At 44.9% G+C, this 23875-nt stretch overlaps 2 protein-coding genes across 4 annotated transcripts; one reads left to right on the top strand and one right to left on the bottom strand.

Moving 5' to 3' along the window:
- Positions 1-2182: 2182 nt before the first annotated feature.
- On the bottom strand, positions 2183-18586 carry traf3ip1 (TNF receptor-associated factor 3 interacting protein 1). Of its 3 annotated transcripts, XR_011982940.1 has the most exons (16): positions 18295-18586; positions 16351-16419; positions 14534-14695; positions 14055-14183; positions 13489-13785; positions 13331-13405; positions 12078-12153; positions 11923-11943; positions 11600-11684; positions 10903-10998; positions 10678-10813; positions 10299-10335; positions 9715-9788; positions 4278-4501; positions 3104-3644; positions 2183-2883 (listed from the first exon to the last, which is right to left on the bottom strand). XR_011982940.1 is itself a non-coding variant. In XM_072700412.1 (15 exons), the coding sequence occupies exons 1-15, from the start codon at positions 18415-18417 to the stop codon at positions 3479-3481; spliced, it is 1770 nt and encodes a 589-aa protein (XP_072556513.1). In that variant the 5' UTR covers positions 18418-18586; the 3' UTR covers positions 2183-3478. The 3 variants fall into 3 exon arrangements, 2 of the variants coding, with proteins under 2 accessions (XP_072556513.1, XP_072556514.1); XM_072700412.1 differs by having other exon boundaries at positions 2183-3644; XM_072700413.1 differs by having other exon boundaries at positions 2183-3644; positions 12078-12150.
- Positions 18587-19851: 1265 nt separating this feature from the next.
- Positions 19852-23593, top strand: LOC111845401 (anterior gradient protein 3-like). Its single transcript, XM_023814794.2, has 8 exons — positions 19852-19965; positions 20263-20372; positions 20539-20602; positions 20692-20744; positions 21865-21941; positions 22327-22390; positions 23144-23227; positions 23434-23593. Exons 2-8 carry the CDS (start codon positions 20273-20275, stop codon positions 23481-23483), a joined length of 492 nt encoding a protein of 163 aa, XP_023670562.1. The 5' UTR covers positions 19852-19965; positions 20263-20272; the 3' UTR covers positions 23484-23593.
- Positions 23594-23875: the final 282 nt, after the last annotated feature.

The raw sequence follows: 23875 nt of genomic DNA, 5'->3' as shown, positions 1-23875 counted from the left end.
AATGCAAGTGAGTAGTTAAGGGTACTTTTCCTGTTTTTTGTGGTGGAAGTCCATTTTTATGCCATTATGTAAGTTTTTATGCTGGTCTCATGATGTTAAATCCAGGGTCTAAGGCAAATAAAGTAAAACCTTTAGTGCTGAAGTCTAGCAGAAGACAGCGATGGCCTGACTGACGGGAAGACACTGCCCCCTAGAGCTCCTGATCAGACAGTGTTGAGCCCCTCAGCAGGGATCCGCTTCCTAACTTCCAGCTGAAGTTCTAGCAGACACACATGCAAATGCCAAGGAGGTACAAGAACCAGACCTTCATATGCTCTAACTCTCCACAGAAAGACTCCTGCTGAGCATGCTGTTACGAGACACAGGATCGTGAAAGTGACAAGGGCCAGTGTGAAGGGACGCTCCTCGCTAACCATCTGTGGGGGCCATGGGGCGGGGGGCGTCAAACTCTGTAACCCCAAGGCCTATACAAATGGCCCATAGTGATTTCCTCAAGGGTTTTCGGGTGGATAAGTGGCCCCCTTCCAAGTCCACATTTAAAAGACATTCAAAGATTAACAAGAACTGTAGCCCATAGTGTGTGGGATTCCCAATTCTTTGTTTTCCTTAAAATGAAAAGGAAGGGGTAAGGATAACGTATGAGTGCAGATTCTGTGTACAAGTGTAAATTAGCGTACATTAGCATTTGGATCACCTTTGCCCTCCTCAGCCAGCAAAGGGAGGACAAAGTCCCAATTCCCCGTCTCCAGCGTGTTCTGAGTGTGTCCGTGCCAGTTCCTGACATTTCCCAGACCTTACCTTTCCACTCCTTGAGGTTTTCTGCAAGATGTGTTTTTAATGTCACAATAATCGGGCACACATATTTTATGGCCTATTCAAAAAAAAAAAAAAAAACACGCAGGGCGATCAACCCTGTTTAGAATTATACAGGATCTCTCGGACATCCTCAATTCATTATAGGACACTGAGGTATTTATGAGTGCTAACAGACATTCATCACAATATGGTATGTACCCTGCCTCTGGAATGGTAATGACGAATTTCCCATACTTAGTGCCCAGTGAAATGGCGTAAGACGAAGTCATAGCATAGCATAGCAACACTTCCCCTTTGAAGAGAAGCAGCGCTGTGCACAGCTGGAGACACTCACTCAGTCCTGGCTTTGCTGTAAGGCCAAGGTTGCTAAGGTGTCACCTCAGGGCAGGGGAGATGGGATCTGTTTATGAGAAATTCGGGGAATGAAGCTGAAGCCTCTCAAGAAGCTCTCGTGTGATGTGCTGAAGGCATGAAAAACGTAAAATGCTGACTTCCAGAGCTACGAGTCCTTTAACGGTGATGGTAGTGATGAATTACTGAAAACTGCTGAAATAAACAGTGTAACGGGAAAGCTTTGAGTGATTGAAGGCTATGGATTTGTTTCTCTAATATACTTATTATATCTGGCTGGAAAAGTAACTAGTTTATTTCATATTTATTTATATGTACCTAAAATTGAATGATCACCCCGAGATATAGTAGTAATTAGTAGGTTTATTCTTATACATGTTAACACTATCAGTCCACTTGTTGGGTCATGTTGAATTGCACTTCCTAGATTTAAGTCAGCTGCGGGATTAATGTAAGATCCTGACATTTGACACGTTCATTGTGATGGCGTATTTGGTAAACCAGTTAGCGATGAAGTCTGATCTATGCTCCATGATCTATCAAAGCTGGTACTCTACTAAAGCACCTGTGTTTATGCAGCTATACTAGCAGCCTTCCATCACTCTTATGTGTTGCCTGAGTCAACGATCAGCCATTCGAAAACGCAAATTCAGTGACCAATTACTGTCCATTTTATAAGCTTCAGATTTTTTTTTCTTTACTTTTTTGTTCTACTAATTCTGACTTGAATGAAGAGCAGGATGTTATTCTCTCAGAAGAGGTTGAATTAAAGACGGCAAGTAGTGGTTACACAACTGAGTTTGTTTGACAAGTTTCAGGGTTCCAGGAAAGGCCCTTGAGCAAATTGCCGAACACGTACCTTTATATGTGGCTAAAATGTGATAAAAGATCTGGTGGGTGCTTATAATTATATTTTTAGACTGGACATAAGCAATGGGTAATGTCTCTAAAATGTGAACATGTTATGCATTGTAGTTTGGACCTCAATATAAACAAAAGGCCACCCACAGGTACATTCTTTTACTCAAATGTAACCATTTATTTCAGCCCACTACAAAAATTATAGTCATCTGTGAACTATGATACAGACTCAAAATATACATAATGTACAAATAAGAAAGCTAACTAAGGGTTTGATACAGATTACAGTGAGAATGGTTCCCTTTTATAACGTGCTAGAAGATTCTCAGCTTCTTGGAGATGTGGAGAGACGCGTGGGGCCCACGGCGAGCCCTGAGGCGAGAGCGTCTCGGGTTCACACTGAGTGCCGACAGCCCTAATAACACTGCTGACGCGCGAGGGACGACCCTGATGTCACTGCACTGTAACCACAGCAGATGGACAGTCTGTGGCCCATCGGGAAGTGAGGGGACACAGGAGGAGCACAGCCTTTTCCAGCTCTCCTCTATCTCAAGTTTAGTCACTCGTTTCTGAGCAAATGTCCCACTGCGATTCTTCGGGTGTACTGGGATACAATTCAAGACTACATCTAAAGAGGCAGCGTTTTTGGAAAAATGAAAACAGAAATTCATATGATCAAAATCAAAATACTTTCCTTCGTGCCTCTTTGTGAGCACATCCTCCCTCCAGATGTGCCAGTGAGATGCAGCGTCCCATGGGGTGGAAGCCCACCAGACTTGCTGGCCGGGGGGGGTTGCACGGGCTGTCTGTCCGATCGCTTCCGAGTTGGTACCTACTGGGCCCGCAGAGCTCGTGCTGCAGGCGGACAAACAGCCCTTTGCTTACAGCTCTGCCCGCCAGGGAAGCCTTGTTTCCAAAAGTGCATCTTTGGAAATACGCCTGGTGGCCTTTCACTTTCCAGCCTATACGGGCTCTATTGCTTTAGGAAATCTGCTGAACCAGTGGGGGGGGGGGGGGGGGCAGGGTTGTATTGCTAACTGGAAATCTCAGTAGGTCAACACCAATAGACACCTACCACAGCAGCTTTGTCTGGACGTGCCCTGTTGAAGCCATCTCTTCCAGGCCTATAATAAAGCTATTTCTTAATGCTTGAGAACAAATAAATTAATACACTAAAGTTGAGATTGACAAGATGGGAAGTGCCACTAAAAATGTGGAAGAGTTCATGACACCACAGGACGAGGGCCACAATGGCACCCCGCCGAAAGTGCATTTTGACTGGAAGGCACGTTACTGAGAAGGGGAGAGGAACAAGGGACGACAGTGAGTTTATAGATCACCTGCTTTAAGCGCAGTCAGGCTTCCCCGTGTGCCGCTCAAGCTGGTTACGAAGGGCTGAGGTGTTCCACCTCCTACCACACACGTCTCATGTGCTTCACGTCAACGGCCCTCATGTGCGGGAGGAGGAATTGATGCTGGAGACTATCTTGTGGATCTTCTCCTCGTTCCTGAGGATGTTGGACTTGACGGTACAGATCTTGTCCTGCTGCTCCCTGATGAGCTGTTCTACCTCTACCAGCTCGGCCTGCAGGGGTTCCAGCGTGCTCTCTGTTATTCTGAATGATGGGAACGCAAACAGGCACAGGGGACAGTTAAGAAACATGCAGGCTTTCATATCCCACTATTAGCATCTTATCCGTGTCCACCTTTTAAGAATAGAGGTACTTTATTTGTCCCTGTAGGGGGCAGTGTGTGGCTCTGTGGTTTAGGATTGCTGTAGCTTTGACTGCTTTTGAAATCCCATGGTGGGCAGAGTGAAATATCGTTGGGCTCTTGAGCATGGCCCTTAGCACCCCAAAAAAAAAACTTTAGGTAAAAGCTACACTGGGTAGGTTTTACATATCTTGCTGTCCATGAAAGGTATAAACACAGATGTCTATATAGGTGAGAGCAAGTTTTGGGGTTTAGCGTAAGGTCAGCCGGTGTCCTGCACCCCGGAGCAGTTGGGCTTTTTTTGAACGATGTTCAAGCCTCCAAACGTGAGATGTTTAACCTGGCAGGTAGAGTACTTAAACCCACAACCTTCTGGTGATAGGTGCAGATCCCCCACCGCTACACACCATCAGATCATCTAGAGTGACTCTGCTCTGACCGAGAGAGCCGGCATGGTCCAATGGTGTCTTTGGTTCTAAACCCTTCTGCTGTGGTGTGAGAACGCTGAGGTGTGGTGGGGCATACGGAACACCCACCTGTGCTCCTGTACCAGGGCCTGAGCGTGCTCCTGGTTCTCCTTCCGCCACATCTGCAGCTCGGCCTGCATAGAGTCTACATCCTCCTGGATGTAGTCCATAATCCTGCCCAGTGGCAGGGCGCTGCGGCACACTGTCTGCACGGAGACGCGCAAGCGCTCCACCTCACGGGACACTAGGTCCCGCTCCTTCTTCCGTGCTGCCTCGGACACCGGGGTCCGCTCCTGCGCCGGGAGAGGGGAGGATTGCAAATAAGGAAGCCTGAACGTCACACAGAGATGCCAGTCAGCTCTCAGCCACGTTTGTTCAACTAATTACTTTAAGGCCATTTCTGTTTATTTTTATAGTATTACCAATTAGCAACAAAAGAAAAATGGCAGCAGAAATCAGTTTCTTTTGTCTGAATCTCCGCTCTTGACAGTATTGCTGGTTTTAATGGTAGGACCATCAAACGAAGTCCTGACTGAGAGTGCATTTGGTCCACAGGACACCAGATACCCGGCCCTTGCTCAGAACGCATGGAGAAATGTGATTCAGACACTCGCCCGGAGAGATGAGAGCAAAGAGAGACTGTGGGATAAAAGCGGGAAAGTAATAACAACTGGCAGAAAGGAGGCTTCTACACAATCGAAAGCACATTTCATTCATCTCCAGGAACCTTTTCAAATGCAGTCTCAAAGGTCTTCAAATCATTCAAAACCGAGGAGGAGAAGCAGATTTTACAGAACCAACTCTTTATTTTACAATCTTCTGAGGGCTAGTTACCTGAAGGCTCGTTTCTACTTGGGAGGCAGTCGGCAACTGCGACCCCGAAAGCGAAGGCGGATGCTGCCCTCATGCAGCCCCTACACGTTCCCCCCCCGAACCACGGTGTGCTTTTCACTCTCTGTGGACATAAATCTGCCCTTTATTAGGGGGCATCTGTCAAGGTGCACTAGCATGTCCTGATCCTCTCCACCAAAGATCTGTTCTGAGAGCAGCCGCCGCTGCCTGCTTTTTCCATCAGCGAGGGGACATGGGCTCGCAAAGCGGGCGGCTGACAGTCGGATCTCGCGGTGGGGTCCGCACCTCCTCCCCCTTTCCCTGGGACCAGAGCTGACAGGGCCCTGTGATTAGGCACAAGTGCGGGAACCTTCCCACCTCCTAGTACGTAATCTGCAAAACTCGTAATGAGGTAAGCAGAGGAGGAAAAGGGTGCTTTCTGAAATTTCTTCTAAATGTTTTTTTAACATTAAACTTTATGCACTTGGTGACTAATCCTTCATTAATCCTATTCTCCAGGCAGGCTAAATGGGGGTGTAGGAGTCCTCAACAGCAACCTTTCAAATGGTAAACAGCACGTGTGTGGAGCCAATTGCTGGGGTGGCCTTCCAGACTAGTGCAGTACTGACCAGGCCCTGAAAACGCTCCTCCTGCTTTTCACAGGATGCTGCACATGTAGTCAGTGGAGCAGTGGGCTGTCCGATGAACACTAACCGATCACTGTTCAGTGGCTGAGGAGATGGCCCTGATCAACCATTTCATAAAAATAGCAAGAGTAAGATACAGAGCAGTGGAGGGTTCAGAGACCAGACCAGCACACAGGATGTGGGGGCAGATTCTCTCCTGAGGCCCAGGGAATGACGTTACTATGGGCTGAGCACTGATGAGGGCAGATCAGTTACGCTACGCTGGATGTGAACCGAATGCTGTCTTTGATGTTCAAGTGTACACCCTTCCACAATACTCAGTCCGACTCTGAGGCCTCAGAACAGTGTCTATGCATCTGCAAAGTGCTTTTTCCTTGCAATTTAATCAAAATATTGCATGTTGGAGGTTTTCAGAATGTCCATCCATCCGTCCATCCAACCAACCAACTGCTTATCCTAGTCAGGGTCATAGGATTGCCCACATTATTATATTCAGCAACACAAATGCCAAGAATCCAACTGTAGTCACTAAACTGAATGAGTAAGCTTTCATAATGCAGTAGGTCATGGTATTCAGAATAGTAAAAAAGCCAACTAAGTTCTACCTCCAGGACAAAATTGAAAATGTCTTATTAAAACTTTCCAAAGCAATCTCTGTACTTATTGTCAATAAATTTTGAATACTATTATGCATTCCTACAGCGGATTTTATGATGTCCAGTCTAAACTGTCTGAGGCTCAGTATGTTTTTGTCATTAAGAAGCTTTACGTTTTTATCAAGGAGCTCAAATTTCTGCCAGACTGCATCACATTAGGATGAAGGCAATCCAAAGTGATCCAAGATGATCTACATCCCACTTCTAAAGCCTGACAGGCCCACAACAAGCAAAAGAAGAGCTGGGAGAAGTGGGGTCTTCCAACCTCTACCCAGCTGAAAACAGGGGGCTGGGGGTCTGAGCCTCACTGCCCTTACCTTAGAGAGGCAGGAGTAGCAGGCTAATGGTGCCTCTACCCAGCTAAAGACAGTAGGCTGGGGGTCTGAGCCTCACTGCCCTTACCGTAGAGGCGCAGGAGTAGCAGGCTCTTGGTGCCTCTACCCAGCTAAAGACAGTAGGCTGGGGGTCTGAGCCTCACTGCCCTTACCGTAGAGAGGCAGGAGTAGCAGGCTAATGGTGCCTCTACCCAGCTAAAGACAGTAGGCTGGGGGTCTGAGCCTCACTGCCCTTACCGTAGAGAGGCAGGAGTAGCAGGCTCTTGGTGCCTCTACCCAGCTGAAGACAGGGGGCTGGGGGTCTGAGCCTCACTGCCCTTACTGTAGAGGCGCAGGAGTAGCAGGCTAATGGTGCCTCTACCCAGCTAAAGACAGTAGGCTGGGGGTCTGAGCCTCACTGCCTTTACTGTAGAGGCAGGAGTAGCAGGCTCTTGGTGCCTCTACCCAGCTGAAGACAGGGGGCTGGGGGTCTGAGCCTCACTGCCCTTACCTTAGAGAGGCAGGAGTAGCAGGCTCTTGGTGCCTCTACCCAGCTGAAGACAGGGGGCTGGGGGTCTGAGCCTCACTGCCCTTACCTTAGAGAGGCAGGAGTAGCAGGCTCTTGGTGCCTCTACCCAGCTGAAGACAGGGGGCTAGGAATGGCCTGTTTATTTTCTCACAGGCTCTGCTAGGGCTTTCTGGCCCTTCTCCTCCCTCACTCAGCGGAGCTCCATTTGGTTCAAGCAGTTTATTTATCCATTGCGAACCTTCATCAAGGGTAATTTGACGGTGTAAAGCGAGGAGGACAAGAAAGGCGGCTGCTTAGAGGCCCCCTGACGTATAAATAAGAGAGACGACCTCAAGGAATGATGTTATGATAACACACACGTGATCCGGGGGGTCGGCGAGAAGGTTGCACCAAAAACATACAGCTCATTCTTCAGAGTGTCACTCAGGGCAAACCAGAATGGACAGAGAAGCAGGCTTCTACAGCCCATTTTACATGAAGGGAAATAACAGTGCCACACTAAAACAAGACAAGGCCTGGAGTCAGAGATGACAAAGATGAAACACCTATAAAAACATTTCACATATTAGTTTCAATCCCACCATCCATAATGCCACACAATTACTCGAGTACTGCCAAACTAAAGTAATTTTGTCCTCCAAGGGTATGAGGAAAATTGATGTTTCCATCAGTACTGTGATTATTCCTCTGTGATTACAGGCTTATTTGTTAAGCTGACTTGACCATTTCAAGTCCGGAAGCGGTTACACTCTTACATGGGGTCTTCTGTTTGTGCAGCAAGGCTCAGAGGAACTGTTAGGGGAAAAGAAAGTGGTACTGATTGGCAAACCAGCCATCCTGTCGGCAATTAAAAAGCTGAGAGCGCTTTGCCATGTGGGAAGATGGTCTTAATGACCCGTGGATTGGCACAAGACTAATCGGGAGGTTTGTACCAATACATGAAATAGAAAAAAAAAAAACAGTTTACAGAATGCATTAACTTCCAATCTCCTTTGTTTCTACATTAATCAGCAAATGTCTCAATAATGCAAGCAAAGGTGGTTTTGACAAAAAGACAAGGCCAGGCTGCCATTTAAGGTCAGAGATTGTCCGTCCATCCATAACTGCTTCTCTAGGACTGTGATCTCAAGCGTATCCCAAAAACACTGGGCACAAGGCAGGGAGCCACCATGCATGGAATAACACAAGATGGTCTTTAGATGCAAATGAAATCCACACAGCACGCACTACACAGGCACTTCCTGGAAAACATACTGCCTGAAACAGCGAGCAGGGGGAAATCCTTCACTTAGAAATGGAGTTAAGCAATACAGCATTTATTTTAACACTGAAATTTGGAATAAGCAACTTATGATTACAATGGGGGGGGGGGTGCATTTATTACATGTCAGGGACTGTTGGAGTGCTTACAAATGTCCTCTCAAATGAGCCATTTTCCATGGAACATTTTTATATTCATATGCAGGAAAGACTTCCCTTGTCATCACCTCTCAGTGGAGAAGCATGAAGAAATGGGCAGGTGAAGCCTAATTACAATGGTCTGAAAAAAATGTGCATATCCCAGTAGAGGTTAAATGCGTAGGAATCTCAGCTGGGAGCCGTGAGCAAGGTGCCACACCTGAATCACATTCTCTTCTACCTCCCCAAATGACACTTTCACAGAAAGCGACTGACGCTTTTAAACATTTACAGAGCTGGGTGTTTTAACGACCCGGGTACAGCTGACTTGAGGGCGCTAGAACATGGTCCCACAGGAACACAGATCAGCAGCCATTTGGAGTGTGACTTTACGCACTGCTCTACCTGCAATTATGGAGTGATATATTTGGACTTCAATATTAGTTAAAATCCACCACATTAAGAACATGCAACAAAAATGCACTAATCCTCAAGTATACAGATGCGTTTGTGTGTGCAAAGACGCCTCATGGACGCTGGCCCATAAGTCCCAACAATGTAATATACACATAGCGCACACACACAGGTATGTAATTATATCGTTGTGGGGTCTTTCCATTCATTTCTATGAGGAAAATTCTAATCCCAACATGACAACCTTAACACCCACCCAGCCCTAACCTTAACCATAAGTAAGCAAATAAAATACGAGACTTTTGGCATTTTTTTTTTTTGATTGCATTCACAGATCTTTGTGGAGACCTGAAAAATGGTCCCCACGCGGTTAAAACAACAGGTTTTTAATCACATTGCGAGTCACATTTGGTCCCCACAATGTAATATAAACACAATCCCTACACACACACACACACACACACACACACACACACACACACACACACACACACACACACACACACACACACACTTCACTCAGATCACACATGATTGGCTGCCCACTTTCACGCTTGCTTGTTTCCATTTGACCCAGAGTGGTATCTCAGAAATGCATTTTCATAACCCTCAGGAAAAGGCATGGTGGTCTTAAATGGCATAGCCTGGCATTACACTGCCACCTAGTGACAAGGCATAGAAATTGCACCATCTGAAGAGGGGGCTGCCTGGACCTACCTGGTCTTTCGATTTTGGTGACGACAAAGTTTCATAGTCTTTCTTAGTTTCCAGTATTTTCTTCACTAGTCCACCTGGAAAATGAAGGAATTCTAAAAAACTGAGCAATCCCATGGAAAGTTCAACATGACTACAGCCAGGACTGATCATTAAATTCAGTCAGTAATAATAAACAGGCAGCTTCGTCATTAAGGTCACCATGATCTCAGGGGTTTTAAGCACTGTGAAGTACTCATTTGTTTAAGGGGCATAAACATATTTCTGCACCTGCTAGACAGCACATGGTTGCTATCTGAGATCGTTACTAGTGACACCTGGATTGTTACAACCAACTACAGCTTTGGGAATCACAGGCTGACTAAAACCAAACCCGGCATAGATTGGAGTCCCCCCGGACCAGAATTAGCAAGAACAAAGTTACCCAAGTAAGAACCCTTCCTCAGAATTACATATTTGGCATAAACTGCAAAGGATTTTAAATAACTGTGTTACACATAGCCCAATATTTGACACCAAGCTAAAGCAAATGAGCGCCGTGTCCTGTATCCAAACATACTGTGACGCTTCATAGTAAATGTCTTTACCATGCTTCTCGTTCTCCTGTAACTCGATCTCAGCCTCCTGGGGGGTGGGGGGTTGGAGGAGAAACAACTCAATGAATACAATTCCAGGACCACTCATGATGTAAATCACAATGTGACTCATGGGGCACACAGCTCCAGTCCCGGAGGGCCGTGGGGAGACCGAGGTCCCCTTCCCCCAAGCTCCTAATTGCTTAATTGAAATGATTACTGGGTAAATCGATCAGAGCTGGGGCCCTATAATTCCGGTGCGGCTCATCGCCAGCTTACCCAACCTACACACAATGTGTTACGCTGCCCTGCGTGGTTTTATCATTGCTACTATTACTATTATTATTACTGTTTGTTTGTTCATCATACAGCGGCAGAGGTGGCCACTGACCGCTTCCAGCGCAGGTATCTCGGGCAGTGGGGGGGCAGCTTCCTCCACCACGAACTGTGCATCCTCATCCTCTTCATCCTCTGACGGCTTCCCGCCATCCACGATCACCGCTGCCGAGGGCTTGGCGCTACCCAGCCTGCAAGGGGAGGAAAGGAGCTCAGCCACAAATGTGCTGGAGGACTGCGGTGGGGCTTGGAGCAGGAGAAGCAAGCCGTCTCCCCTCACCTCTCCATGGGCATGGCATCGGGCTGGGCCTCCTGCCTCTTCACGCGGGGCGGGGCTGGCCGTGCGCTGCTGGGTCGTGGGAGACCCCGGTTACCGCTGTGGGGGCGAGACAGGCCCGTTATTGCCCCAGCATACCGAAGGCGGCCGGTTCCGCTCACAGGAGAGCAGTTAGGAGGGGTTCATCTGGCACCGGTACAGAAGAATGTTTCTGAGGTGATGTTACAGAAATGTTATTCTGCCGCTGAACTGAACATGAGGCCTGGGAAAGCCGACCAATTTGCTGTTGCGTGTGGTTAAAAAACAGCAAGGGGAGAGAAAAAAAGATTTTATCAATGGATTCCACAGGCCTTCCAAAACGCAGATCCCTGGGGACTAGAAAGGGAGAACCACGCACACACACACACGCACACCTACGAACACACACACACACACACACACACACACACACACACACACACACACACACACAGACACACACGGCTGTGCTCTTTACAAAGCCAAGCCTCCTGCAGCATTTTCTTGATCCCATTGAGGTGAAATTGGCCATACTGGCACAATTTCAGTGCAGCAGGGTTCTGGGGGTCATTAAAGCTAATTGTAACAAACTGGAGCTGTGGGCCAGACCCCTTGGTAAACAGCGCTCCCTCAGGCTCGGCCAGGACTAGACGGCCATCAGACACACCCAACAGCAGCTGACCTCAAGGCAGCACCAGGTCTGTGTGAGTCCGGCACGTCGCCATTCTCCTGATGGACTGTCTTCTCCTCTGGCTGAGCATCTGGCCCTGAAACAGACAGAGCCCCCAATCATAGCATATCTTGGTGCACCTCTTATTTTATGGCATGTAATTTTTCATAACATAAGACTTCATTTTTTTGCCTTGACACATTGTATAACAGTGACTAAATATGTAGGAATAGCAGAAATCTGTCGTCACAGGCTCTCCAGAGAATGTTCTGTACAGCAGTGCCATCTGCAGAAGGCAGGGAGTACTGCAGTTTAGGGAAAAATAGGAAATGCACCTCCATCGCTGTCAGATTCATCTGTGGAAAGAAAAACATAGTTAACATCCTGGATCCTGATAACAAAAAGGAAATCATGTGACTCATCAGTACAAAAGACGCCCTTTAAACTCCTTAGAAGCCTTACTCAGGTGACAATGAAAAGTGTCACCTACCCTGTCCCCCAGGCTTTGGTAACCTCCTCTGACCTTTGGCAGAAGAAGGTCGGGGTATCCTCATGGGACTGTCCTGCTGGGAGAAAGCAGAGCATGACTAACTTCCTTCCCTGGTCACAGTCTGTTCCCATAAGCAGCACATACCTAGAAGCAGAACCCTCAGTTTAACGTGTAGAGCGCTTGATGGTATGGCCTAAGTAATGGGCAGAGAGCTGAGGATGATCATAAAGAACAAGTCACAGGCTTTTAAAGGCACGGCCATGTCACTGGCCCACGTGTTAGGGCTTCTACTATTGTCAAATGGAGGGGATGGCCGCGGAAACAGCTGAAGGGGCTATAGTCGGCCAAACATGACCAGTCAAACTGTGACATTTTAGCCTAAAACCTGACGCCGTGTAGAGAATGTGGTGCAACTTGTACACAGAAGTAAGGAACTACCTGCATTACCCAGAATTCCACCAGCTGCATGGACAAACAACAACCTGAGCAGCACGTTTAGTTTCAACACCCAGAGAGCCGGAGGCCCAGGGTTGAGAGCACGGGCTTTACGTCACAGCTAAGACATGGATGATCTGAGCTTGAGTCTCTGCATTTGCAAACTGGGTCTCATCTCATATCTGCAGGGATGTGGACAGAGGCCATGCAGTCAACCCTGTATCACCAGGCTAGAGACCCCTAGCTCTGACCTCCACTGCTCTAAATACTTTTGGGAGGGAGGTGCCCACAACCCCCCCACCACACTATAGTATAGTAGGTGACTCTGTGTTACAGAATACATTGACATTCCTCAACCCAACAACACAGCAATGAAGTAACACTAGAGTAACCTAAGACACTGATTCCCCGTTTAGCTGCACTGCAACAACCGACTGATTAAACATGTTCAAACAGCTTTGTCTGCTCTAAGAGGCAGTCACTAACAAAAATTGATACTGGGACCTGCACTTAAGACATTAGTCATTTAATTGCTCAAAAAAGGTTATAGCTACTATATGTATGAAGTATGTTCTGAGGTATCGGCACTATCTGTATTCATGAAATGCAGCCAAAGGGGGAATATGAATTAATATTAATCAAAAAATTAAACAGCTATTTATATGTACATCATCGCCACCCTTCCGTGTCGAGGTAAGATGCACATGCGTTCAGGACAAAAAACCAAGTAAGTTGTCGACAAACGAGTTAGTAAAGAGCACCACATCACACCAGAAAGCTAGCGGCCAGCATGTCTTAATGAATCATAGGAGGCTGACCTCGGATTCTGGCTTGCCATTCCCAACAGGCCGCTCAGGTGGCCGCTTGCTCAGTTTGTCCTCTGTGCCACGGGACTGAAAGTAGAGAATCGCACCATTGGTCATGATGCCAGACTCTTATTCTGAAAGGGCAGCACCTTCAGCTCTGTAATACACACCCTCCTTTCTGATTCCTCTGCTTCTTGCCGGTCCTGTGCCTGCTCATGGCGCTCCCTCTCCTTGTCTCTCTCTCTCCGTTTCTCCCGGTCTCTCTCCTTGTCCTTCTCTCTGCGCAAGTCCCTCTCCTTGTCCTTGTCCCTGTCACGGTCCCGCTCCTTGGTCCTCTCGCGCTCACGCCGCTTCTCAAACCTTGCGGCATCTCGTGGTCTGTCCTTCTCAGACCGTTTGCCCTCAGGATCCTTCGGAGGCTCCTTCCGGTCCCTGCTGGAGCTTCGCTCTTTGTTTACTCTCTGCGGCTGAAAGGCGAACCACCAATTCCACCTTGACATGTGACATTTCTCTGCGTGCTTCTATCACTGAAAATCTGCTAAACCAAGGCAGTCCTGAACACAAAGATCTTAATCATACTTCATTTCTTCTCACTGTACCAGCAGTATCAGTCTGACCCTGATCTGTTTAGTTCTTTGTCTTTAATGTGGAAGATGGGTAAAGAAGTCTCCACATTTTGCAAACAGCAGGGGATACACCACTAGGTTATACTTACTCTAAGCTAGGTTTCCCATACCTCGTTGTCCCGAGGGTGCTCTCTGTCCTCCTGGTTCTCTTTGTCTTTGGATTTGGAACTGCTGGGCTTCACTCTGAGATCAGGCTTCTCCCCTAGCAGCACTCTCCTTACAGCCTCCTCACTGGACAACTGTGCACAGGAGAACATCTTCAGTGACACCCTTCAAAGACCAACTTAGCTCCGGCTGAATGCTATGGCATGGCAGAACAGAAGTGCACACTTGTCAAACAGATGGGCCCAGGATGACTCCTTTGAGATTTACAAATGTGTTTGCTTGAGGTTTTCCTTTACCTGATCTCCCTGGAGTCCAATTACATTTTGCAAGGGTATAAATTAACCTCTTCTACCCCATTAGCTACATGGACAATATAATAACTACCGACTACAACTGCATTAGCTGTCATCACCGAACAGCGGGCCATAACACAGAAGAAAGCATCCACAAGCCCCCACTGCGCCCTGACACCCACGCTGCTCACCTTACTGAGGCAGCACCTGCCGATGGCCTGGAGCAGCTCGTTAGTCTTCTCGGCTTCATGACCAGCCACAATGCGCGCCGGTCTCACTGCCAGAGGCTCCCCACTCACTAGTGCCACCACATCGATGGCCTTCTGCAGGAAGGCAATCTTAGAGTCCTTGTCCTGAGGCACATTAGACGAGAGAAGGACCATACATGGAAAACATTATAAGATCAGAGGATTTCATGGCCAACATTTCAGCTCCTCAGTTTTGACCTGTAGCCATCCACTAGCAACACCAATATGATGAATAAAATCTACACAGTAACCAGTCCTTCCTGAATATATTTAATATATATTTTTTAAATGGAAATGAAATCATGAAACAGAAGTCTACATGTGAATGTAGGGATAATTAGCAGATTCCAAAGCACAGAATGGTCCATAAACAGACTTGCTCGGGGGGCGGGCATTGTTCTCGACCGGAAAAGTGTGGATTGTGCCATTCTGGTTGGGGATGTGTTACTACTTCAAGCTGAGGAGTGTAGGTATCTTGAGGTCTTGTTCATGAGTGAAGGGAGAATGTAGTGGGAGATCGAAAGGTGGACTGGTGCAGCGTCTGCATTAATGTCATGGTAAAGAGAGAGCTGAGCCAGGAGTGCTGCTGACTGCCACACCTGGAAGGAACCTGACAGCAAATTCCTTCTTTGGGGGTCTCTTTCAGCTCAGGGCCACATCGAGGCTTGCTGTGCTTTCTAGTGACAGCATAGTATCGATGTGTAAACACTCACATACAAACACTGTTTGCTGAAAGAGGGCCCTGACTCCCTCTTTCCCCCCCAAAAGCTAGGTACATATTCCATTGGAGAACTTTGTTTTTCCTTTACCTGCTGCATTTGCTGCAATGCAGACAATCTCTGTTGGGAAACTGGAATTTAGCACCTATGGAGTGGCTAAGATGGCTTACAGCAACTTATGCTAACTATAGAAACACCATAGTACCAAAATAAAGTCAACCCACACAAGAACTACTCTCCATTTTTGCACTGCTTGCACAGACACACTCATAGTCTACATCTGATAGATACATAAACTATGAGTGAAGAAATTGTAAGGTTAATATGATCAGAAGGCATGGAAACTCTTTGCAAATGATGAGGATACAGATATGAAGTTTACATTTTATTCAACGTCTATAATAAATTCCTAAATATTACAAGATGCTCACGATAAGCAGTGTTTCAAAAGTGCGCCAAGGCCATCTTGTAAAGAAAATGGATTTGAGATGGTATGTGCTGCATTTTAAGGCTTGAGAACTATAGTGACTTCATGCTACATGCTTCTGACACAGTGTTGTGTGATAACTTTCCAGGAACATGACACACATCATGAGACAGCAGCTGTGATAACATACATGAACAGCACCAGCTAATATGAAATGAAACCATGCAGAACACCATTTATTTAGTTACATCAGTGCTGGTTAGCTACATTACTTTTGTTTAGTTAGTTCAGCTAGCTGCTAAAATGCACGAAACACCCATGCATTTAATGCTGGAGCACAATGTGACATAGCTGTCCAAACAACATCTGCTCTATTTAGCGTCTGACAAAACAGATGCCACATCAGTTTTGCTCGCCTGCTATCAGTTCTCAGCACAGAAGACACACAATGAATGTGTGACTGACTTGCACATTGTTCTGATTTTAATAAAACAGTCTAAAATCCAGTAGTGAACTGCACCGATGCAACAAAACTGTTCCCAGACATGTAAAGTCTATTGACATTACCATTTGGCCATAGATAGTTGTGTCCGTTAAGACGATGAACAGCTTACCTTGACATTGTCTGACTTCAACTCAGAGTCCTCGTAGAGTCCCTTCATGAAGCCAGTGGTTCGAATAACCTGTGAGAATGAGATGAAGAAAATAGAATTTGTGACGATGGACCACGGCATTGTGGAAAAGTAATTTCAAACCACCAAAAATTAGACTGGTGCCAAAGGGCAATAACAATGCTTAATGGTGACCAATACCAATTAGCCTAAGATACTAATTAACCCAACTGCATGGCTTTGGACTGCAGGAGGAAAGTCGTATGACACGGAGAGAACCTGCAAATTCCACACAAGAAAAAGGTGAGGTTTTAAGCCCCAACCTGAGAGGTGAAAGAAAACAGTGCAAGCAATGACCCACTTTGCTGCCCAGTATGTGCAAAGCAGAATACAGTATCATAAGTTGAATTTTAAATACATTCTCAAAAGTGGCCCTACAGTATCCTAAAAAGACTCTATGCTATTGGATGGGGGAATACAGTAGGCATGACTTCCCGGTACGATATGCAGTATTTTCAAAGTGATTTTACCACGCTCCTGCCACCTTGCTTCTAAACCCCTCTCCCTAAATAATCCGAATTTAGTTTTGCAACCAAGTTCATCTGAATCTCTGAGCTGGCAATTTACTCAGTCTCATCCGAATCAAATAAACTAATTATCCAATCCGCAATTTTACAAAATCAGCTCAAAACAGCCTTGCAAAGTTTCTCTCTGAAATCCCTGCTTCAATTAATAGTGAAATCTCAGAAAATCTTCTTGATGCATAACATTTACGAAGACAAAATATGTGTTTTTCCACAAACAGAATTGATGTCACTTTTCTCTTCAATTTAACTGGAGTCAGATAGATCCTCTTAAAAATCACAAGAAAGTGCTTTTCCGAATGGTTAAATGTAGCACAGATTAACTATACTAACTGAATCTGTTTAGCCTTGAGCAAAGGAGACTAAGGGGGGATATGACTCAGGTCTATAAGATTCTAACGGGTCTGGATGCTGTTCAGCCAAATGACTATTTCAATATTAGTCTAAATACTAGAACTCGTGGCCATAAGTGGAAATTAGCGGGAGAACATTTTAAAACAAATTTGAGGAAGCACTTCTTTACACAGCATGTAGTTAGAGTATGGAATAGTCTTCCTGCTAGTGTAGTGGAAGCTAAAACCATGGGTTCCTTTAAATCAGAGCTAGATAAGATTTTAACAACTCTGAGCTATTAGTTAAGTTCTCCCCAAACGAGCTTGATGGGCCGAATGGCCTCCTCTCGTTTGTAAATTTCTTATGTTCTTATGTATTGAAAAGAAATGAATCGCTAAAGGACCTAGGCATGTTACAATGTTGGTGCAATTCTAAAGAATCGAGTACCTTCGACAATATCATCTTAACTGAGTTTTATCAGCATATTATCGCTGTAACGGCATTCGAAAGGTCAGGGCTGTCACTTCTTTCAGACAGCATAGATCCTGCGGCACACTTCATCCAAAGACGTGGACAGCAGACTGTCCTGGCATCCTCGGCATCTTAAACGGGCATCACACTGAAGCCGAGCACCGCTTCGTTTACCTCCGCGGCCGGATATGAGCGCTTAGCAACGGAAGAACGCTCAACGCCCAGCCAACCTTCCAAGTGAGCCAGCGTCAATCGGACCCCCTTCAAAACAGGCTACTGTTACCTTGAGCTAGCTTTTAGTAGAATATGTCTCGCCTTCAGTTAGCTAGCAGGCTAACCGGTGGCGCGAGCACGTATGCCGGCTGCTTACTGCGGCGCGTGAACCCCCCCTCTCCCTCCAGATAAATTTAGCTAAGAAGCTAAACAAGTTAGCTAGTTACGGAGCAAGTTCTGCAGGGTAAACGAACCGAAAAAAAACTTAACTTGCGGGATACGGACCAATAAACAGAGCGCGGCGTTTAACTGAGAATCTCCTTATAAAACAAGCGGTCCTTCATACCTCGGTCACTATGTCGTGCAGGTAGCGGAACGGAGGTTTTCCGAGCAGCTTCTCAGTCAGAGGGGGCTTTTTAATCACTTTGCCCAGGGTGTCCTGGGTCTTCTTGGATACCGACGAATTCATGGGCGCCAGTATCGCGGACTGACTGCCAGAACAACGGCCCCTTTTCCCGGTAAAGCCGAATAAATAACACCCCCGGATGATTCCTGCCGTTACCGAGCCCTTACGGGATCCAGCAATCCCACAATGCACCAGTCGGCCTCGCGGAGAATGCGCGCACTGGAAGCGGTTGTCATGGCTGTCGCCCATGGCAACATCTAACAATAAACGCGCGCACTTGAACACTGACGAGACTTAAACAGCAGTAAATTATTACATTTTTATTACATTTAATGTTTTAATTTAGATATTGTTACTGATAAATTGTAGATCTGATTGAAGTGTTCTTCCAGTAAAGCATCTTCATAATATACAGGACAAATGGTAGCCAATTAACAAAACAGATATAGCTTTATAAATAAATATAGCTAAATATAGCTTTGGATATTTAAAATTATGATTATGCCATTAAAATGAACAACACAGATGGTCATCTTAATTACAAGCTACAATAATATAGGCGACCAAATTACACTTTTACTTTTTTAAACCATATTTAAGTATTCATGTTAAATTTTACTTATGTTACAGTTATAGAAATGTACATCATTTTGTATTTATTTTAGCAAACACTTTATTCTAATGCAGGGATGGCCAATCTTATCCGCAAAGGGCCGGTGTGTACGCAGGTTTTTGGGATAACCTGTAGGTCAGCTGTTCAAACCCAGGTGTGAAAACTCTTCAGCCAATCAGTCCTCTAATTAGTAATCTAATTAGGGAGTTACAGCGAAAACCCGCACACACCGGCCCTTTGCGGATAAGACTGGCCACCCCTGATCTAACGCAATGTACAATTGAGAATGCAGGGTCAGCCAGTCCCTGGAGCAACTGCTGTTACGGGCGTTTCAGCGACCAATAGTGACATCACTCTGCTGACTGTGGGATATGAACCTGCAGCTGTCTGATCATGAGCACAAAGTCCTAACCTCCAGAGTGACACAGCGATGACATCAGTGTTTGAGAGCTGTGGCCAGCCAGTAGTTGGTTGAATGCATTAGACTGCTGTGTCAACCTTGAATTGTAAGGGATACTTAAAGCTGACATTTGTGGTTGTGTAGCATAATGGCAGCACAGTCATTCACCTGCAGGGGAAGCCGTGTGTCTGCTGCAGAAGGCTTACACCAACATGGCCTTAAAATGAAATGAAAAGCAGAAAAATATGACTCTCATTTTGAGGACTGTGAGTGGTGAAGAGTAGTTCTATCAGAGCAGTTTATTGAATAATAGATAATATTACCCATAAGGCTTCTCTTTTCTAACATCTTGTCATGAATGCACCTGCAGGGATGGAATGTCATAAATGTTAAGGAATTCATTTAACAAAAGAGCCATTTCAGACATGGACTATGATTTTTTTCTGAAACAAAGGACACTTGGCTTACCGGTTTGATGACATCAAAGTGAAATCTTAGGCCAGTCAGGTAAGTCAGTGGCACTATATAAAGCAGAGCAGTTAGCTCGGAGTGCAGTAACAACCTTGAAAAGCTTTCCAGCTGCCAATTGGGGAAAAAAGTAAGTGTTTCGTTGACAGTTTACAAACATTTTATAATTACCCTAAACGAGATTCTTGAGGCTACATTTCCTGTAACCCTGCACAGACATGTTTACCTTGTAATATGTTGCCATAGATCAACAGATTTAATATTTTTATATATTCGCTTAAGCAAGCAAAAGAAAAAAATCAAAACATTAATCTTTAAAGTATTGACTTAATACTTGCTACAAATGCGCTTTAATTAGGTACTTGAAAATAAGAGAATAAATGATTGTGTATATGTATTGAAATGTATTTCTTCATATGCTTTGAAGGTTGCACAAAATGAGTTTTCAGTCTTCATTCTTGCTGGCACTTCTTGCGGTGGGATTAGTGATCTCTCACGGGAAAAAATCTGAACCCGAGAAACGGTCTCTGTCTAGAGGTATATCTCTTTCAACACGTAGTTTACATTCTCATCGCAGATGTATTTCAGATGCATAAAATAACACAGTTTTGCTACTACACAAAAGCAATCCATTCCATTTCAAACCTCATAACCTTATAAAATTATTTGATGTATGATTTTTTTTTTCTGTTAATATTTTAAGGATGGGGCAATAGCATTAAATGGGCCCAAACCTATGAAGAAGGCTTGTCAAAAATGAAACAAAGGTAAAAACGTTACTACACGCCCAGCATTCATGTTGCCACAAGAATGCTTGGTTGTTTTTTGGTGCTAATTTCCAAACTGCATTGTGTAGCCAGAAGCCCTTGATGGTAATTCATCATTTGGATGAATGTCCACACAGCCAAGGTGAGTGAACTCCCTCATATAAATGGTCATTTGGTCTAATGTAAGGGAGAGGGTGGACAGTTGCAACACTTTTTTCATTTTCTTCAATTTCTCAGAGACTCTTTGTATTGGAAAGACAAAATTAGATGTTAACCCTACATCTGTCAGCTCCCCTCCCCCACTTCTGCGACATTCTATATATGGATATATACGTACAATTCACTCTTGAATAGACAAAGTCAAATGTTGCAACCCCATTACAGGGGACATCAGATGAAAGCTTACTGAAGTGAACTATGTGTGTGTTTAAGTGAATGTTTTTTTTGTGCATCTGGATATGCAGGTAAGTCATTATTTGTGTGTGTGTCTGTATGTGCATGTGATGTAGCTTATGTGTGTGACAGAGGCAATTAGTTCACATCATACTCACAGTTGTGTATAAACACCTCCTCCCTCAGTGCAATAGCATGTTGGGATGGTTAAAACAACCGGTTGCAATGTCCCTACATTGACAGCCAAAATAAAACTTGTTGCCCTAGCTTGGCACAATAGCTTTGACACATGCTAGCTGTGCCTGTTAGAAGCTGAGAAAACACTGATTAAATTTAGATGACTTTACAATGTTTCACGCAAACAGTTTAGACCAGGGGTCTCCAACTCCGGTCCTGGAGAGCTACCGTCCAGTAGGTTTTCCATCATACCCGGCTTCTGATGAGCCACACCTGTTCTCAGGTAAATACCAGGACCAGGTGTGGCTCATCAGAAGCCAAGTGGGACAGAAAACCTACTGGATAGTAGCTCTCCAGGACCGGAGTTGGAGACCCCTGGTTTAGACAGTGTGACAAAAACTCTAATCATAAAAAATACTTTTTGACCTTAAAGTATTTTTTGCAGAAGGGATGGTCACATATGGCTGCTTTCTTCCACAAAGGGGAGGGGGCTAACTTTGGGGGGCTTGTTGCTGCCGCCCTCACTCTCTCCTACTGTAATCTCAAGTAATATTAATTGAAATCAATTACATTGTGACGATTGGCTTCACTTATTTTTTAATCAAAGCAAATTAAATAAATTCTTTTAAAGTTTCTTTGCATTTTTACAGAATTTGTTCTAACAGGTCATTGCATCTCATATTTAATTTTAGCCCTTAAAAAGGTGTTTGCTGCAAATGAACATATCCAGAAAATGGCCCGAGAGGATTTCATCATGCTCAATCTGATGGTGAATTAAATGTATTTTTAAATATTTGCAGTACGCACAGCATTTAATCAATCTATGTTATTTTCTTACTCTGCAAATTGTTCTGTCAGATTGCTATAGTCTTGCTTGCTTATTCAGAATAACTTGCACAGCATGGATTTCAACATTTTTACCTGCTAAGTAGCTGCCTGTTTTTACAAACATAGTTTGGATTTAGCTGTCAGATGCACGCAAGAGCCTATTCAGGGATGATTTGTTAAGTTCCTTCCCTCAAGGTGTTGAATGAGCTGTGAGTCGTCCCACATATTATTGCCGCAATTTGTATGAGCAGTGACTCACATTACATGAACTAACATGCCGATGTACACAATGGTACAGCCTTTCAGTGCAATGTCTTTATTTTCAGGAGGAAACCTCAGACAAGAACCTGGCTCCAGATGGATATTACGTCCCAAGGATACTCTTTGTTGGTCAGTGTGGGTTCAGCTGCTTAGTTGTCAATTTTTTTATCATTGAGAAAAGCAACTAGCAACAAGTTAGTAAGTTATGTGTACTGACAAATATTGCTGACTGATTCTGTCGGACCAGTGCTTCTCAAACCAGTCCTCAGGGCCCACTAGACATCCCACACATTTCCTTCCAGCTCCCAGCACACATGAACCTAGAGGTGGATAGTCCAAGGCCAGAAAGTACAAATCCTGACTAAGATTATATTTCAACCAGCCAATTTTGTGTAGCGTTACTCAACTGGTTGGTTGAAACAAAACCTTGGTCTGGGTTTGTACTTTCTGGACCTGAACGTTCCACCTCTGCCTGAACCAAGCAATCAAGAAGACTGAATACCTGATACTGGTGTGCTGGGGGGTGGGAGAGAGCAGAAAGGTCTGGGGGTCCCCGAAGACTGGGTTGAGAAACACTGATAAGTGACTGAATTTATTGTATTTCACTATTCTGTTTTAATCCTTGGCAACTCAGTTTTTAACAATTTTGACATCTTAAACCATGCTAAACTACAGCTTAATATATTTCTATATTTTAAATCAATTTTAGGCAATTGATAGTACAGTGTAAAGACAATAAGAACATGGAGCAGATGTGTTTGACGCAGAGAATATAATCGGACATGGCTATTGGGTACGGGTACAGTGTGCCGTGCCGGGTGCCTTGTTGGCCATCCTCATGTGGCTTCTCTTTTCCATCACCCCTTTCTTCCTTCTCTCTAGATCCATCCATGGTAGTGCGCAACGACATTGTTGGCAAGTATGGCAATGGCCTATATGTTTACGAGCCTGGAGACATCGACGTATGTGAGTATACGGCTTTCCTCTGTGAATCCAAGTCAACCCTGCTCTGACAGATAAACATCACAAAGAGTCAGACAGGGCACCCCCCCCCCCTCATTCAATTGAGATGTTTATATTTGGGACCCCCCATTCAAAAACCCTTAAATCAAATAAACCCAGAATTTGAAGAAATGGCTTCAAGTTAAATAGCAATAATTTTTTTTCTACAGTGAAGGACAACATGATAGAAGCCAAGAAACTTCTGCACACTGAGCTATGACCTCATCAGAACCAGAAATGGAGAAAGCACAGTAAATAAACTTAGAATCACAAATCCACCAACATCCACGTTTCACACTTGGTCCAAAATCAATAAAAATACTGAGAATAGCTGGACTCTTATCGCAGTTTTTTGCTTCTCCTGTTCCCATTCTGTAAATGTGTGACTGGTTGTGTGCTTTGTTAGAAATTAATTTGATAATGGTTCAATCAAACCATTATAAAGAAAAACAACTGGGACCCAGCAGCTAAGGCTGCTTGGACCCCTAATGATATAAATCAAGTCAAACTATATTATCATTTCAAAGTATTCAGGCAAACACAGAAATGATGGTGCTCATATGAGACTTTAAAATGACTTTACACAGAACATAAGTTAGACACACAAGACAA

The sequence above is a fragment of the Paramormyrops kingsleyae genome, chromosome 16 (genome assembly GCF_048594095.1).
Source record: "Paramormyrops kingsleyae isolate MSU_618 chromosome 16, PKINGS_0.4, whole genome shotgun sequence".
Taxonomy (NCBI): domain Eukaryota; kingdom Metazoa; phylum Chordata; class Actinopteri; order Osteoglossiformes; family Mormyridae; genus Paramormyrops; species Paramormyrops kingsleyae.
This window is presented reverse-complemented; position numbering and strand designations above follow the sequence as displayed.